Genomic DNA, 19,793 nt, shown 5'->3' with positions numbered 1-19,793 from the left:
TACATTGAAGGTTCGGGATGAAGGAATCTAGACAGAGTTTACGGATATAATAAGGAAAAATACTTTGCATTGAGTTTTCCAAAAGTATGTAATGTTTATGTTATAATAAATTAGATACAGTTTCCTTGAATGAATTTTGGATTAAGTTTTTCGGGAATGCACTTTTAGATTTAACTCTTCATAATGTATTTTTAAATTATGTTTTTGAGAATGTATTTTTGAAAATTTAGAAAAATGACTTTTGCATTATACAATTAATTCAATCGGAGTATTCTTCTACGTAGTGTAATTTAATACTTTAAAATACTTATCATACACTGGCCTAGAAAATAAAGGGGCTCAAAAAATAAAACAAAACTAAAAAAGGAAAACTTTTCTTCTCTTTTTTTTTGATTGCAACTTTTTTTCTCTTTATTTTGAAGGTTTTTGTACATCCCTATTAATCCGTGAGTGAGTACATGGGAATTGGGTCATTTTTATACCTACGATGCATCACTCTTTTGCCTGAACATGCAAAGGGTGAAGGTTACAAAATAAAGCTAGAAGTTAACAATTCCCTAAAGTGGTAATAGTAAGTCAAATTACATTGCTACTTGCAGAATGATACAACTTTCCTACTCTTGCATGCTGCCAGCAGATTGAAATTCTGCATACATAAACAGGACTAGAAGTTCCAAATGGAAGTTGAGAAAGTAAGGTCATCATTTGGGCCATATGCTTCAAGCTGGGTGGACTCTAATTCCTCAATACCTGCTATTCCATGCATCTCAATCAATGCCTCCCAGTTAAGACTCGTGTCAGAAAACACTCCCAATTCATCATTGTCATCTCTCAACACAGCTTCAGGCACTGTTGAACTTTCTGTGCTATCAGTTCTGTTTGACTGTCTTTCTTCTTTAAGTATTCCTAGCTGTTGAAGAAACTCATGGAGGTCTATCTGGGGTTTCTCTTGAAGATCTCCTAGAACCTCTGATGATGATGTTTGAGAGTCTTTTGGAGGACTTTCTCCATCATTCGTGGCGTCTACATTCTGAATTTCTGCCTCTGGATCATTGAATGTGCTATTTGGGGATTGCCTCTCAACTGTATTTTGCTTAAGTTCTTGTAGCCTCTGATGGATTAAATGAACACTAGGTTGAGCATTTACATTGAGTAATCCACAGGAAGGGAACATGGAAATGAAGTTCTTGGAAGGGAACCATTTGAACTTTCCTGGTGTAATAGGTGAGGTAGACCTGGGCAGCAGGTGGGGAAGATTAAGGTATGCATCTGGTCCATAGAGTCTCCTTGCAGCCTCATCATAAGCTATGGCAGCTTCTTCAGCTGTGGCAAAAGAACCAAGCCAGAGTCTGGTTCTCTTCTTTGGCTCTCTTATCTCAGCAACCCATTTGCCCCAAGTTCTCTGCCTAACACCTCGGTACTCGCAAGAGGCATTCTGGGGACCACCTTTCCCCCTAGTTGGTCCTTTCTTCCATGGCTTCAGGGGGGACTTCTTGCAAGTATCCATGGTTGATATAGTGATAGTTGAACTTAGATCACTGGAAAGTGGTCCTTTGAGTATCACTGCTGGGTGATACTTGGAACTGCATGCAAGGCGCGGGATATGTAGGAGCAAGGAGTGTAGGTTGCTATAAATGTCTTCACGTTTGGAGAAGTAGCAAAACCCATGTGACCGTTATTGACTGTGCACTCAGTGATTGTTTCAAAATCCCTTTTTCTTTCTTTTTTTACACTTACTGATAATCTTTTAGGTTTTTGTGTCTCTCTCTTACAGCCTTAGCACTGCCACCACAGATTGATGTGTATGTATGTAGGCATGCATGGTCGTAACGTGGTGGTAGCAATTATAACTTTGTTTACTACACAAACATGACACCTTTTCTGTTCTTTTAGAAAACGAAAGATAAATAAAACTCTACAAGGGGAATGCTGAAATCCTTGGTAAACCTCTACTTTGATGCAATGGAGGGTTATGATCAACTTGATAACCCATGCAAGATAGAGTTGAGAGTCCACTAAACCCGTTGAACTTTGTGTCAACCCTTCCGATGATACTTGAGAGTCCATGCATGATAATTTAATGTCATACCTGATAAGCCCTTAAACATTGTCTTTCATTGATTGGCCATTTTATTTTGTTTGTCCCTTTTTTTCTTCTTTTTTTGGCTATCACGGATCCAACTTTATCTGGAGCTAGGTGGACCAAGGATGATTCATTGAATACATCGCTTAATTAAGACAAAGAGATAAAAATGTACTTATTTTTAGGATGATTATTTGTGAAAATATCTGAAGCTTAATTTCCCAAGGATCTTCAATTGAATGGTTTGTGGGATCAAGTATATATATATATAGAAGAGGATTTGGAGTCATAGTAGTACACATCGACGTTGACAATGCCTTGCGCAGGAGAATGTCCTTGAACTATAAAATGACAATGCTATTACGTCCAAGGGTTTGGTAGGTCCGTACCTACCCAGTTGTCATGATTGTTACACAACAAAGCTCCTATTTGAGACCACAATAACCTTATTTTATATATATTTATATAGGTTGAAGATAGTGATGACACCGATACAAGAGACTGAAAGAGAGAAAAAAAGGGTATTGAATGTGTGGAGGTGGCGACTAGAATATTTTGCATGACTTTTTCCAACTCATACAGTGATTGTCTTGAATGAACTCTGACACTCATCTTTGGATTCTATTTCTATAAACTATATAATAGTGTTGAATTTGTCCTTGAGGAGAAGGATTTTAAATAAGATCCACCTCAACAATTTGCATTTCACGAACTTCATTTCACATGTTGTCCTGCCATACACAGCCTGATTCTCGAGACTTTGCTCACCTTTATCCCATGCTTGCTATCTATGTGCATGCCATCGTGAATTACCACTCATGCCCCCAAAATGTCCACATATCATACCGAATGATAACATGGTGATGACTGATAACCATACCAATTCTAGAAATACTCATGTGAATGATAGATGATAATGTTTATATGCTTTAAATATAACATCATGACATTGTTTGTTATCCTTATGGCAAAAGAGAACAGCTGGCATACTCAAAGACTGCATGTTCAAAGCACATGCCATATTTTAAGCCTTAATTAATATATCAGTGAAGATAAATAGGCATATGACATATCCTTTCTAGCAATATCTGAATAGGAACTGCAGGAAGTCTTGAAAAATATGTTTTAAGAATCTAAAATATTTGACAAAAGGAGAGAAAAATGAAATCCCTGTTAGCAAGAGACTGCAAGATATATTTTGGGTTTCACCAAGATCTTTGAACTGTGTAGAAATTGAATAAGTGCACACACTGAAGCTGGGATCTGCGTATATATAATATAACTCATACAACTTACAACCGCTGGAAGTTGGATAAGAATGAGTAACGGCAGACCAGTATAAAACAATTACCAAGATGAAGTCCTTGCTTGTCAATTCTGATGTCTGCATATCATCCTTCTCAAACACGAGAACCAAATATCAAATTTTGCTTCATAGGAAATTTTGGGTCACCAAAATCAAAGTCCTGCTCTACCTCTTACTGAGTGAAATCTAGCAAACATTAGAACAGTTGAAAACTAGAGCATATAAAACTAAAAATGAAGAATTATGGAAGCTATGGAAATCCAATTTTGTTAAACAATGTTTACATAGAAACATAATGCAGTTAGCTACTTCTAAAGTCACATCACATCACTTCTAAAAGGTGTCCAAGAAATTGCATTTTGTCCAGGCTGAGAGATAGCTTGGGGTCTGTTGCAAATCAAAACAAATATCCATGTCAATGCCAGTCCTTAAATGGTAATTCTCATAACAATTATATAACTAAACCAACAAAATATGAAGCAAGCTCATCTTTAGGAAATAAATAATAAATGAATCAATAATTTCAATTTTCTTCCTGCTCAGTATCGGGTTCACAAACAGGATCATCTATTTGAAAAACAGTATATTGTTCTTCTAGTGTTTCTTTCTATATATATTCTCTATGGCTTTGATAAACAGGAAGAACATTTGCTTTTTGACTAGAAAAGTTATCATGGCCATCTACATGTTCAGATGGCACTTGGTTTTCTTCAACTCCTCTGCTTGTTGAGATTGAAGTTTAGCATTTCACTCCTTTCTTCTCCACCTAACACTTCTACTATCCCATTATTTACATTTTTCTTTTATCTGCATGAAATGATGAATAGGCTCATGAAGTAAGGGCTTGAGTGAATGTTTTCCATGCTCACCTACATCATGTTCTTTATTGTCTTCAACCACTGGTAGTAATTGAGCATTTCCATTGTTTTCGTTAGGAACATACCTCTTATTACTCTTTATTCAAAGACTCTGCTCTTTTCTACAAACTTTAAAAAGTTACATTACGTGTTTTGATGCCCTATACCCTTAAAATGAAGAAATTTAGTTTCTTTCTGGACAAAGAAGCCTTTTTTTTAGCTTCAATATATTCTGAGGAAATTAACTTGAGAATATGAATAATATGGGCATAAAAAGTACCTTTCTGCATCAATCTGAGGACAGCTACCTAGACAGCTTATATGAACCATCAACATGCAGGTAGTTGTTTTACAAAGAAATTGAACACCACCATCACAGATTTTTTCTGTCTTCTTTGAAACTGCGGAGAAATCAACAGCAAATGTTCACTGAGAGCTCAAGAATTCATGCTATTTGGCTGCATGCTCAACGGTTTTATTGTGATAACCATCCCATCTGCTCCAAAACCATTAACAATATCATATACATTACAACTTTATCCCTTAAATCTGTAATACAATTGGCACACTATTGAAATTATGGAGTGTTAGGTATAGATGGAGGGAAAACAGAGAATAGAGACTAAATATTTTAAGATTGGCAGTGACTTGATATGATGTGTGTATTACAATGTTATCATATGATCGAAGTTAATATTGGATATTTTTATAAATTCTAACAATAAGAAGACAACTTTAGGAAACCTATGCTGAGTGTTGGAATGGAATTCCTATTGAAATGGATTCAATTTTTTCTTCACAATTTTCACCTCAAGATATGTAGCTGGCTGAAGCATCATTGTAGCATTCAAGGGAGTATTTGATTCACCATGAAAGACTTCACTGTGGCTACTGGATTTGCTTTTATTGAAGCAGTGCATTTGTCATGACTATTCTCTAAGAAGCCTTCTCCGGGATTTTACATTATATCATCACATCACATTTATTTACACCATCTTTCTTTCATGCCATATAGCATAACATGGCATATTCTATACCAGCTTGTGTTTCAATGTTCATACTTGTGTGGTAAAAAAATTCTAATCAGGTAAACGTTACTTCTATATTTGATTTCCATTCTCCAACATTACAGGCATTGAGTTCTCTTTAAATTCTATGAATTTGCTCTCACTATCATTAACATGCACAACCCCCATTCTGAAGTGTCAGTCCACTTCTTTCTTTTAAGAAATCAGCACATGAATGATTGTCTTCAAATATCATTTCTTTCATCTGTTAAGCAAAGGAGAGGAGACAGACAAAAGAAGAATGATAAATTAAAATGCATTAAGTTCAGAAGGAAGAAGTATACAGATACTTTATCTTCTCTAAAGGAAAAAAGAAACTTCAGTCATCTGTTCTAAGACGCATTAACACTGCTAGCTCTTGTGTATGATAAATGGGAAAAAGAACATGTATGTCAACTACAATAAAAATAAAGTTACCTTTTAAAACATCTAAAGGAAATAATTCACATTAAGCTTCTAATACACGATTATAGTTCTTGTTCTTAGATACCAAGATCATTTAAACAACTTCATTTCGTCCAAGATTTGTTGGAAGACATCTTCACAATCACATGAGAAAAAACTATCATTCTTGAATCCAATCTATCAGAGGCATCACAATCAATTCTATAATCAGAACCAAAAAGGTCATCCAAACATCTCATACCGATTTCGATGTCTTTGTACAAAATATCAAAGAGAATAGCCATACCAACCAAATCTGTAGGATGGAAAGGCAAGAATCCTAATAATGAATTACCAAGTATCAAAAGTGAAAAGGCATTTAAAATAATACACACAAAGTACCTCGTTCTTTATTTTTCCAACTGATACATTTTCACTACCAACAAAAATAAATATTCATTTCTTTTTCAAGACCCAAATGCCAATAAAACAAAACTAGGGTTCCACAATTTCATTCACACACTTTGGAAACAAATATCAATGAAAACAATGTTTCATATTATATTATTATAAAAAAGAATTGAGATGGAAAAAGGAAGACAGAGGATATGAGAAAAAATATTTTCTCTATTTTTTTTTTCTTACTTAAATCAAAATAGAGAGTCTGAATATACACACGATAGACTCATTATAAGTCTAGGTAAAGAGATAGAATGTAAGACAAAAAACCAATAAATGCTAGAATAAGAAATGACAAAATAAAGGCAGACTAGACAAGTGTACAAAAAGAAACAACTAAAAATTAGAAAAGACAAAATTGATATTAACTTCCTTTTAGAAGTCTTGTATCCATGTCTTTTGTTAACCTCTGCAAACTGGATAGCAAACATTGATGAGACCTAGCTTGGACAAATACTCTTGAAAGATTGAAGACTTAAAGCTTTGGTATAAATGTCAGACAATTGCTCTGTGGTGTAGAAATGTGAAGCAAATGTATAAGACCCTTCTTCAATTTTTTCCTAACAATGTATCTTGTTGACTCATTGTCACAATATAAAAGAGATGATTGCTCAAAGAAACTTTGAAATCTTAAAGAAGATAAGTTAGCCATTGAGTTTCACATAACAATAGTCATTGTCATGTATTTAGCTTCACAAGAACTCTTTTTGATATTGTTCCTTGCTTATTTGATTTCCAAGATATGATGGAATTCCCAAGATACACACTAAAACTAGACACTAATTGTCTTGAATCACTACAGGTGCCCCAATCACTATCACAAAAGGCTTTTAAATGAGTATAGTTGTTGGAAGAGAAAAATAAATCAAGACTTGGAGCTCCTTTAATATATCTGAGAATTCTAATTGTTGCATTAAAGTAAGCAATTGCAGGCTTAACAAGAAATTTAGAAAGTTGTTACACAGAAAATGAGGTTGGGTATTAGTGAGATACATAAGTACATAAGCCTTCCCATCAATCTTCTATAGACTTGAACATCTGTGAAAGGAACACTTCCAATAGAAAGTGCAGGTTTGCAGGCTAAAAGACCTGCATCTGTTAACAATTCTAGTGTATATTTCATTTCATTCACCATTATCCCTTTCTTACTTCTTTTTATTTCAAGATAAAGAAAATATTTTAAATCTCCAAGATCCTTAATCTTGAATGTCTTATTCAAGGCTTGTTTGATTCGCTCAATCTTCTCTTTATCATTTCTTGCCAATATTATATCATACACATATACCAATAATGTTGTAAAAGATCCTTTAGAAGATTTAATGAATAAAGAATGATCATTCATAAATTGAGTATATCTCGCAGAATAAAAAAAGATGACAGTTTGATAAACCATTCTCTGTTGGCTTGCTCATATAAAGCCCTTTTTAATTTACAAATTTGTTATGGTTGAATCGAAGTCTCCATGTAAAAAAAGCATTGTTTATGTCTAACTGTTTCAATTCCCAATTATAGATAAAAGTTAGAGAAAGAAAACATAATAAAACATATTTGTTTCTTGGCTAACTGGGTTTCTTTCCCTTTGATTCTTCATTGGCGTCTTTTATACCTTCAATATTTGCAAAAATCTTTTATAAACAATTCACCCCCTCTTGTTTAAGGCCTGAAATTCTAACAAACCCTTCTTCTCCACTGAACTTTTTTTTGTGTTCTTCACTTTTCTTCTTCTATGCGTTCTCCATTGTTCTTCTTCTCCAACTTGCTTTGTCGGTAAATTTCTATTTTCTATCGATTTTATCCTCTTCTTCTCTTTTCTTCTCCACCTCCTTGTTCGTTTAATCTTTCTTGTCGTTCTTAATTTGTAGGAAAAATGTGTGACGGTCGATTGTATCTCTATGATTGTTTATTTTATTTTTTTTAGTTTTTTGGGATTTTTCGAGATAAATTAAATGAATGTTGATCTTTTTCTATTCTTTAGGATTTTTCGAGAAATTAATTGAATGGGGCGCAACGAAACTGAATCGCGAATCACACGATTCATTGGATTCACTATAATGATTTAGACATAAAAAAAATTCAACTTTTGCTATGTATCAACAAAGTTATGTTTTGAAACGAATCATGATTAGAATCTTACGATTCTAACTACCAAGCTTGTGATAGCTGACTAAAAACAGGTTGATCTTCAATAAAAAAAAATGATCAAGAATGTTAGGACTAATAGTTTTATTACTAGTATTTTGAACCCTTTGTTCATAGAAGACAACATCTATAGACACAAAAATTTCTCTGTATTAAATATTCAACATAACATATTCTTTTGTCCCCCTTTTAAAACCAATAAAAACACATTTTTATGCCTTTGTATCAAATTTTCTTTTATTTTTTTACAAAGTGCTAACATAGCATAAAGATCCAAACACCTTTAATCCATTAAAATATGCTTCAGTTTTGTAAGGCAATTCATGAGGAGAAGAATGGTTTAAATCAGGTGTTTGAAGCATGTTTATAATATGCACAACATTATCACAAAATATGACCAATAATTTTTGGGTAAATGAGATTGTATCATGAGAGTTTTTGCTACATACATTTATTGTTGTCTCAAATTGTGTTTGAAAAAAACAACACAATTTTTCAAAGTCTTTACAACTTCATATTTTTGTCTTAAAAGAAAAATCCACTTGTACTTTGAATAGTCATAAACTATGGTCAAAAAATATTTATGACCATGAATTGATGTTGAGTGTAGTCCTATAGATATACATGAATCAAGTCAAAGCATTTTTTAGATTTACATGTACTAATAGAAAAAGAAAGTCTTTTATATTTTGCCAAATGACAAACATCACAATCAAACGATTTGTTATATTTAACAAAAGAAAATTTAGTTTGATAACATCAATACATTTATTTGAAACATGCTCTAATCGAAAAGGACAAAGGTTTTCTAGATCACTGACATTAACAATATTAATGGTATGTGCATATTTGGTGTGTTTGATTTGAAGTTTCTGATAGGATGTGATCTTGAGTATATAAATTCTATCTTGCATCTTAGTTGAACCAATTATTTTCAAGGAGTTCTTGTCCTGAATGTGACAACCATTAGAGTCAAAGGTAAGAACACAAGATAAATTATCAATCAAATTTTCTACTAAAAGAAGATTAAAACTGAAGCAAGGAATATACAAAACATTGTCTATGACATGATTTTGATTGAGAAAAATAGTTCCAAAATAATTGGCAATGACTTGATTTCCATTTGGTAATTTGACACAAATAGAATTAATTTGATGATAAGAAGTGAAATGAGCTAAGGATAAACAAATGTGGTCAGTAACCCCACTATCAAGAATCCAAGAACTAAAGGAAGAAGAAAATTTATTACCAGTTTGTGTTGTCTTGTTGGAAGGAATAACATAGATTTGATTAGAAACATTGTTATTGTATTTGGATTGTTGTAAAAGAGTTAACAATGTTTGATACTGCTCAGGAGTAAGACCTATTTGCTGAGAATGCACTTTTAACTTTGAATCTTCATGATTATGCTCATTATTATTAGAATCTTGTTTGAAAGAAGAAATCATCTCCTGCTGATCAAAAATATGAATCATGTCTCCTTGTGAGAACCTCTCCTTTAAATTATTTCATATATCAAAGGCATTGTCCATACAAATGGTGCTTTGTACAATGGATGAAGAAACAACCTTGAGCATCTAGGAAACAACCAACATATTGAGACTCTGCCATGTTAGAAACAATAAGCTAGTATGAGTGAGAGCTTTCATGGTTCCATCAATGAAACCTGTCTTGTTTTTAGAAATGAGACTCATTTGAAATAAACGAGGTCAATGATGATAGTTTTGTCCCTCAAGAATAATAGAGATGATGAGAAATGAAGGATTATTAGATGAACTAACATGGTAAAGTGAACAAAGTGTTTTTTTAGGGATCAACAACTTCACCCATGAGTAAATGTAATAACAAGAGCTCTGATACCATATTATAAAAAAGAACTGAGATAAACAAAATAGAAAAAAGAAGACAAATGATATGAGAATAAATATTTATTCTATTTTTTTTTTTCCTTAAATCAAAACAAAAATTTGAATATATAAAAAAAATTACATTTATTATAGGTTTAGATAAACAGACAAAATGTAAAATAAATAGTCAATAAAAATTAAAATAAAAAAAAATAAAATTAAAGACTGGATACATATATAAAGAAAAGAAAAACATCTAAAAATTAGAAAGAAAAAAAATTAATATTAATTTTCTTCTTAAAAATATTGTATCCCTATCTTTTATTATATATTGGAACAACCGACACAAAATAAAAATAAAGTGGAAGTGTGGAGTTGAGTGCACCCTGCCAAGGATTGAATGACCCAAAGTCATGGAAGGGATGAGGCAGAATGAGAAGGGTCATCATGGGTAACTTTAAAATGCAAAAGAAAAAAATTACATAGCTGAAGACCTTTATTCATTACCAATTTTGTACATGAGAATGGTTCACATAACAGTACTGCTACATGGCAAGAACCACATACCACAAACAACAAAGTTTTGATTGTGTATGCCTGCATCAACTGCCAAAGAAATATTATTTTATCCTAGCTAAAACAGTTATTAGATTAAAAAATATACTTTTATTATTTTTATAGTTTTATTATTTTTATGAATAATTAATTAAAATTTTAAAGAATAGTTTTAAAAAAATTATATAATCATTATTTTAAAAATAAAATTTATTCAATAAATAAATAAATTATTTTTATTTATTAAAAGGTAAAATTGTCCAATTAAAAATAAATATAAATATTTTTTATAATTTCTAAAAAAATTCTCATTTTATAGATAAATTGTTTTATGCAAACAGTTATTTTAGTTTTAAAAACATTACTCAAAAGGTAAAATTTTAAGCATGTGTAAACATGTAGCACATACATATACGGATACACATACAGACACTGATACGACACAAATATGGAGATACGTATAATCTTTAAAATATAGGACACGGGAACACGGATTTATATATTATATAATTATAAATTATATAAATTGACAATAAATATTTATGTGCACAAATATGTTTTAGATTTTTTTTGGGAGCAAGAAGATGTTTTTCATGACTTGTTCAAAAGAATTTTGTTCCTTATTTTTATAATCATAATAAAAAATTATATAATAAATTTGAGTTTTTAGAAAATTATTTTATTTATCATTTTTAAATTTGTGTTAGAACTGTGTAGAATACAAAACTCACTTAAAATACAATACAAAAATCATGAGAGAAACTTATAAAATCCTTGTAATATAGATGCTTTTATATTTTAAAGAGAGTTGAATTTGAATTTTCAAGTTAAGAAACAACCTATAAACTTACCCCAAAATCTATCAACATTTTTCCATTTTGTATGTAACCCTTGGTTTGTTTATAAATTGTATTGTTCTTGAGAGAAGTATTCTTTTTGTTAACACTGATATTTTCTATCACTTTATTTTAATTTTATACTTTTTAGATAAAAGGATTTTTATTTTAAAATTTGATGCAAAAGAATACATAACATACTAAAATGGTAATCATATATTTATAAATAATGGTATATGTGCTTAATTGGTAGATAAAATATAGAGGATTAGGTTTCAGGTTCAATTATCTAAAGAACAATTTTTTCCCTTTCAACCTTTAAAACAAGGTAAATATTTTAATTTTTAAAAATTTGACTAGAAAACTACTGTGTTCTCTTACATTATCAAACTTGACATATCTTTCTATTTGTAGTTTCATTTCGGCATGTACTTTTGTTTCATCCATAAAATGATTTGAAAGAAATAAAATAACTATAAATTTGAACTCCTTATTTTTTAGTTCAAAATTGTAATTAAATCATGTTTGCATTTTTAATATGAAAAGATAATTACATATAAAATTATGTAAGAAAATATTTGATCATATATAAAAGATGTATGACTTTTATAGAAATGAAGAGAACTTAAGTCACAAAACAATTTAGTCCTCAAAATTTCCTTTTGCATTCCCTCAAAATTGAAAACTACCATTTGCATTAATTGTCTATGTTTGAAGTTAGTTTCCCTGTAGTCCATTTGAAACCTAAAAAGGAAACAATTTTATATAGTAAGGGAATTTTCTTGTTTCATATGCTTATATTATATTCATTTACATATATATATATATATATATATAGTTAATAGTTATAAATCATTCAACAAATTAATGAAATTTGATTAATATGAATCATTTATAACTAGAGAAACGTTTTAGTCCTTATATTTTAATATAAAAAATAGTGTAAAAAAAAGTGAAAACATTCATTGATGAGCATTATGAGAGATAAAGAATCATTGAGAATTTTGTTTCTAGTTTTGTTATTTTCACAATAACATATATTCCTATAATTACCATAACAAACACGAAATTTTATGTGAAAAATTTATTAACAAGAATAACTTCAATATTTGAGGAGTGAAAATGTTCCCTCCTCATGCCACAAGAATGTAAGTTGGTATTAGAAGAAGAAGTGGTATTGTCAATTGAACTTATATCTACATGAAAAGAAGGGATTTTGACCATCATGGGGTTATTTTTTTTTGTTTTTTACTAAAATGGGGTCCGTTTAAAAAAAAATTACAAATTTAGGTAAGTCGTGCCAATTTGGCACGACTTCATATGCACAAATCGTCTCAATTAGACACGACTCTGCCATATCATACTGAAGTCGTGCCAACTTGGCACGACTTCTACCACGTCATAATTTTTATTTTATTTTTTAAAATTTTATTGTTTATATTGGGTAATAAGTTATGTAATGTTAAAAATTAATTTGCTATGAAAGAATGAAGCACAATCTGTTATGTGTCATGTGCAAAGATATGACCGAGAAAATTCAGTCTTTGACGTAGAAGATATGCTAATTATCGAACATCGACGCTACCGAATGACATACACAGTTAAATTAAATGAATGGTGGTGTGATTGTGGGGAATTTCAAGCCTTACATCTGTCTTGTTCACATGTAATTGTTGTTTGCTCATTTTGTCATTTACAGGTAACGTTTGTGGCCCCAGTATACCGTCTGCACAATATTTTAAAGGCTTATGAGGTCCAATTTAATCCAGTTTGAAATCAGGATTATTGGTCTACTTACATGGGACCAAATTTCTTACCTGACCCCATCATGCTCAATCAGGAAGACCTAACACTCAACGTATTCGTAACGAAATGGATGATTCAATTCCAAATAAGCCAAAAAAACATATTGTAGAACGGAAGGTCACAATAGAAGCAATTGTCCGCACATACAAGCTTAATAATAAAATTCAATTCAAGTTTGATTATTAATTTCCTCATTTTCTTTATCTATGTATTTATTCATTCATAACACTCTTAGAACATTCATTTTCTTTATCTATGTATTTATTCATTCAATTCAAACATGATCCACACATGATTATCCAATTTTCTGTTCCTTAAAACTAACACTCTTAGAAAATTATGTATCAAATTAATTTTTAACATTACATAACTTACTACCCAATATATAAAAAATAAAATTAAAAAATAAAATAAAATTATGACGTGGCAGAAGTCGTGTCAACTTGACACGACTTCAGTATGACGTGACAGAAGTCGTGCCAAGTTGGCACGACTTCAGTATGACAGGGCAAAAGTCGTGCCAAGTTGGCACCACTTCAGTATGACATGGCAGAGTCTTGTCAAATTGAGACGATTTATGCATATGAAGTCGTGCCGAATTGGCACGACTTGTCTAAATTTGTAATTTTTTTTAAACGGACCCCATTTTGGTAAAAAAAAAAAAATCCATCATGGTCAAAAACCCTGAAAAGAATGTGATAGTAAAAAAAGGGTGCATTGTAATATTATTATTTCTAGATGAACATTCTAGAAAAGTATTTGGAGAAAAACTCCCAACAAGCTTTGAGAAAAATGACAAAGTCTCCACATAATCGTTTTTTACTTGAAGAAACAAAGCAAATACATGAACCTAATTCCATTCATGAATATATTTAAACCAAGTTGTTTTTAGTTAAAAAAATATTGATGTTGTGATTGAGGACAAGGATTAAGTGTTATTTTCCAAAAGTTTATGAGAATTTTGTAAACATAATAATTTTTCGTAGAAAATCATTATCAATGGAGGAAGTTAAAACAACCTTATAATATTGAAAATTGAAAATTAATACATTAATATAATGATATCAACTCAAGAGGGAGTCTAATGGTAGGAGGAAGAACATAGGAGAATAACAATTTCCAAGAAAAATAGTCAAAATCACGCAACAAAATGAAGAACAACAACAGATCGCATAATTGTGACTAAGAAAGACACTAGAAGAAAAATTATCCCGAACTCTAAGAAAGATAAAGCAAGCACTTAAGAGTATGGTGGAGCATTTGTGGCCTCGAAAGAATCAAATGGTGGAAATGTACTCTTTGTCTCATCTAATGTAGATAATGCTGATTGGATTCTTGGTTTAGCATGTACTTTTCACATGACTCCTAACACATTGGTTGGTCATGTACAAAAGATATTGACAATGGAAAAGCTATAGTGAAGAATAATGGTACTTGTAATATAGCTAGTAATGGTATAATGCAACCTAAGATGGTTAATGATACTGTGAGAACATTAACTGATGGGAGGTATGTCCCTAAACTCTAAAAGAATTTAATTACTTTTAGCATGTTAGACACTCTTGATTTTTCATGCCGAGCTGAAAGGGGGATCTTAAGAGTTTTTAGGGATATCATGCTAGTTATGAAAGGAAAGTTGAAAAATGGACTATATATCTTGCAAAGCAACATAGTGGTAGGTGGAACAACGATTTCTTCTATTTCAAATCTTGACCAAACTTGGTTAGAGCATATGAGATTAAGCAATATGAGTGAATGTGGAATGAATGACTTTAGCAAGCGAGACTTTCTTGGTAGATAAAAATTGAAAAGTTAGATTTTTGTGAGCATTGAGTTTGCTGAAAATAATGTAGAGTAAAATTTAGCATCGAAGTTCATATAATACAAAGGATTCTTAGTCATATTCATTCAAACATATGAGGTCAATCAAGTGTTCCTTCTCACAATGGACCAAGGTACATGTTAACTTTCATCAATGATTATTAATAGAAAGTTTTTGATGTATGTCTTGAAACAAAAGAGTGATGTATTCCTCAAGTTTAAGCAGTGGAAATCTATAGAGGAAAAGCAAACAATGAAAAAGGTTAAATGACTTAGGACACATAATGGATTGGAATTTTGCAATAAAGTGTTCAATGAGTTCTGTGCAAATAAAATAATGGATTGTCATAGAACTGTGTAACACATATAATGACAAAATTGTGTTGTAGAAAGAATGAATATGACATTGCTTGAGAGAGCTTGTTGCATGCTATCAAATGTAGGCTTGCCTAAGAAATTTTGGGAAGATGTAATTAATATTGCATGTTATTTGGTGAACAAGTCTTCTTCAATAGTTATTGAATGCAAGACTAAAAAAGAAATGTGATTAGGCTCAACGACCCATTATTCAATTTTGTGTGCTTGGGTACTTGGCTTATGCTTATGTAAATGAAGGGAAGTTGGAACCAAGAGCTAAGAAATGCATATATATGGGTTATCAAGGTGGTGTAAAGGGTATAGGTTGTGGAACCCTAAAGAATCAAAACTCATGATTACTAGGGACATAACTTCTGATGAGACAACCATGTTTAACTCAATACCACATAAGAATCATGAGAATGAAGTTGAATTTTATGGTGCTAACAAAAGGTGGATATTGAAACTAGAGATCTTAAATAAAAGCCAGAGACATAAGTCAAAATCCCAATAATATAGTTTGAGTATACATTGAATGAAGACAAACCAAGAAGACCATTTCAAATGTACGAGGATTTTTTTCACTTTTGTACTTATTATGTTATAAAATATTGATGAACAGGAACCTAGTTCGTTCCATGGGGCTATTAAATGTGATGAAGTGTCACTAGGAGTTAGTACCATGAAAGAAGAGCTTGAATTTCTCCATACAATCGTACATGGGAAGTAATTGAGAGGTCAATTGATTAGAAGATTATGAGTTACAAGTAGATATTCTTGAAGAAAGATGGAATCCTCATGTAAAAGGATTTACACAAAGAGAAGGTATTGAATTTAGTGAAGTTGTTTTCTCTGTTGTAAAACATAAATCTATTAGAGACTTCTTTCTTTGTTGTCTCTAGAGGACTTTGAGTTAGAATGGTTAGATGTGAAAGACAACTTTTCTCCATGTTAATTTGGAGGAAAGAACTTATATGCAACAACTAAGAGTTTGTTGTGTCGAGAAAAGAAAATGATAGTATTTAAAAATTTTGTGGCAGTTACTTATAAAAAAAAGTTATTTAGTTATTTGGAAATAAAATAAAATAATTCAACTATTAAATGATATATTTTTTCAATTAAAAAAAAATAAAAAATGTCTCAAAAGAAAATTACCAGATGATATATAATGGTATAGATTAATCATCAACATTATTATTATTATTATTATTATTATAGTAAAATTGTATTTGATATAGAAATATAACTATAAAAAAATAATAAATTCCAAAAGAAATATTCCATGAAAAGAATAAAGTAATAAAGACAAATTATTAAATAATTATTTATTTCTTAGGATCCTCAATTAAATTGTTTCACTTTTTTACTTAATTTTTTCGTTGTAATCATGTGCATTTATTTATATAAAAATATAAGCAATACAAGCATCTTATTATAAATTATATATTCATATTAATTAAAGTATAAATTATCAATTAATACATTAATTAATATGAGTATATAATTTATAACTATTAAAGATATGTGTAAATAATATATATATATATATATATATATATATATATATGAATGTAAGCGATAGGAAACAAACATAAATAAATTGTGTATTAATATGGTCGTAAAGAAAAGTACATAACTAAAAAATTAGGAAAATTACGCCCTAGGCACATTGGAAATTGTACGTGGGACACAAATGATACGTACTATTTGGAAGATTCTTCTTCTGCCTAAATGCTTTTTTTTGTATGCCATGAAACCAGAGAGACAGTAGATTTTTTTTTCAAATCTTAATTTTTAATAATGAAAAGGTAAATAATAATATATATCTATACATTAAAAATATTTTTATTCACTTAATTTCTTTATAATTAAACTACTTTAACTTTTATTGTATTTTGTCTCTTTATTTGTTTTCTTCAAGCAAACTCAGGGAGCATAGAAGACCACGTTCTTGCGTAAGAATTGTAAACAAATATTCGTAAAATGAGGGGAATATTGGCATCTGCGATGTTAAAAGGTATTATTTTATTTTTATTTTTATTTTACCTCCAACTAAACAATATCTTAATTTCTGGCATTGCAAGATGTCTCATAGCCATTGTCACCCACTCATGGCACTAGGACAGTGACAATCATGATTAGGATAAACTAAATATTTTCTAAAGCAGAAAACTCAATAACTTCATCTAAGAAAACTCAGATTCATTTCCTAATTAACCACTAATTTCATACTCCCTTCCATTCTAAATTCTTTATATTTTAAAAAAATCCACGATAAACATTTAATAATAGTCACAAATGATATAAATAATAAGACTATAAAACTGTAAAAAAAAAAAAAATTAAGAATAAAATTGAAGAGGTAAACATCAAAACATGTAACATGTATGGTAAGTACGTTTAATACCCTGATCAATCATTGTCAAAGGAAAATAAATTGAATTCCATATAATTAATTTTAGTTATGACTACTTTAAACTAAAGTAAAATTGTGCTTTGTATCGAAGTTTTCATCTGAAACAAAATTAATAATGAGATGAACATGAAAGTTACATTTTTGAGTATTAATTAATGTGATTTAAGAAGAAAGTTGGCGTTGATCGACATGTACCAATGCTACTGCAATTGCCACCGTCAAACACGAAAAACTCATGTAAAAGGCCAACCACAAATCAAAACCAAATCGTCAAAGGAACCAACCATCTCCTCCATAGAAAAAGACAGATCTTTTCCCAACTAACCCCTTGTTGTCCTATTCCTAGATGAATGTACAGTCTAAAAGGCCTTTCTTCAAAGACAAATTATATTTATACACAAAGTTATGCAGTATAATCAATACGTAAAATGATAAATTTATAATTTATCAAATATAATACTTATAATTAAATAGTATGCATAACAAAGTGTAAATTAATTTTTATTATATAATTATCATAAATATTATCCAACTGTAGCATCTCACATAGTTTAATTGTTCCTCAAATCCTTTCTAAATACAATTAAGATCGTGAAGACAATCAGAATAAAAAAAATAGAGAGATTCAAACTGTGTGATCATGCTATCCGAGATCCAAATTGTGCGAGATTAAAATCCACCAAACCAAACTAACAGACTTGGAATCATATGGAGCAAAATTGCAAGAGTTGAAGTCGCAACAATTCAACACAAAATTGATGAGCAACAAGAAAAGAGGGGAATTGTTGAGAGGGATGATGAGAGAATATTATAGATGTTAAGATTTTGTGTATTATTGTTGTTTATTGATGAATGGATGAATGAATGGCATGGGAAGCCTAAGGTTTGAAATTGTTAGGGGAGAGAGAGAGAGAGAGAGGATCTACCAGGTAACGTGGACGATGGAGTTGAAGACGCGGGAGAAAGCGAGTCTGATGCGAAAAAAGGAGCGAAAGGAGAAGAGAGAGGAATCTTGTAGAAAGGTCTGGAGAGTGTGGACGAAGATGTTGAAGCAGCGTATGGGCGGAATGTACAGAGTGAGAGGCACAGCGGAGAACGCTACGGCGAACAACAGTTCAAGCATTTTCCTTTTTTTTTTGTCTTTTCTTTTGTTGTGTGAGCGAGAGCAGTTATTATGAATGAGTAAAAGATGGTATTTATATTCTACACAAAATATTACGTCCTTTATTTTCTTTCTTTCACGTTTCTCTAACTCCTTCAAGCCATTTCAAAAAATAATATAATTTGTTATTTTACCATCAAAGCGGTACACTTATGTTAGTGTGCAAACATTTAACTACCTCCACAATATAAGAGCATAACAGAACATATTAAAGATAGCAGATAAAGAGCTTAGCAACAGAAAAAAATAATTATTATTTATATTAGTTGAATTTGATTGTATAACTATTGAACAATTTGCATAACGAGGTAGAATTGCATTGAAATAAATTTAAGGGTTGGGGGTAGAATAGGATTATATTATTTTTAATATAAAAAAATTACAATAAGCATTTATGTAACAACACTGATTATTAATAAATTTATTTAATAACAAAATGTATGTAATTAGTAGTTCCATTAAAAGAGTATATTTGTTTTAAATGTTAAAATATCTTCCATGTAACTGTTGTATCATTAAAGGTTTAGTTGGACGGGCATGTGGTGCATTTTACTGGAAGCATTTTCTGCCTGCCTATTTTCTTTAATAACTTGACGTCGATACTTCTTTTCTACGATAGGTCCCACAGTTGTTATATCGGGGACCCGCACTCAGGTCACATGCTCCCCGTAGTTTTCATCATTCTGTTCTTCAAACGC

The 19,793-nt window shown here is 30.8% G+C and overlaps 1 protein-coding gene across 1 annotated transcript; it reads right to left on the bottom strand.

Annotated features, from left to right (window-relative positions):
- Positions 1-398: 398 nt before the first annotated feature.
- LOC137816169 (dehydration-responsive element-binding protein 2F) lies at positions 399-1,673 on the bottom strand. The gene has a single exon (XM_068619250.2). The coding sequence runs from the start codon at positions 1,505-1,507 to the stop codon at positions 665-667; it is 843 nt and encodes a 280-aa protein (XP_068475351.1). The 5' UTR covers positions 1,508-1,673; the 3' UTR covers positions 399-664.
- Positions 1,674-19,793: the final 18,120 nt, after the last annotated feature.

This window comes from Phaseolus vulgaris, chromosome 1 (assembly GCF_051622355.1).
Source record: "Phaseolus vulgaris cultivar YP4 chromosome 1, ASM5162235v1, whole genome shotgun sequence".
NCBI classification, from domain to species: domain Eukaryota; kingdom Viridiplantae; phylum Streptophyta; class Magnoliopsida; order Fabales; family Fabaceae; genus Phaseolus; species Phaseolus vulgaris.
The sequence above is the reverse complement of the archived record's forward strand: the minus strand, read 5'-3'. Positions and strand labels throughout refer to the sequence as shown.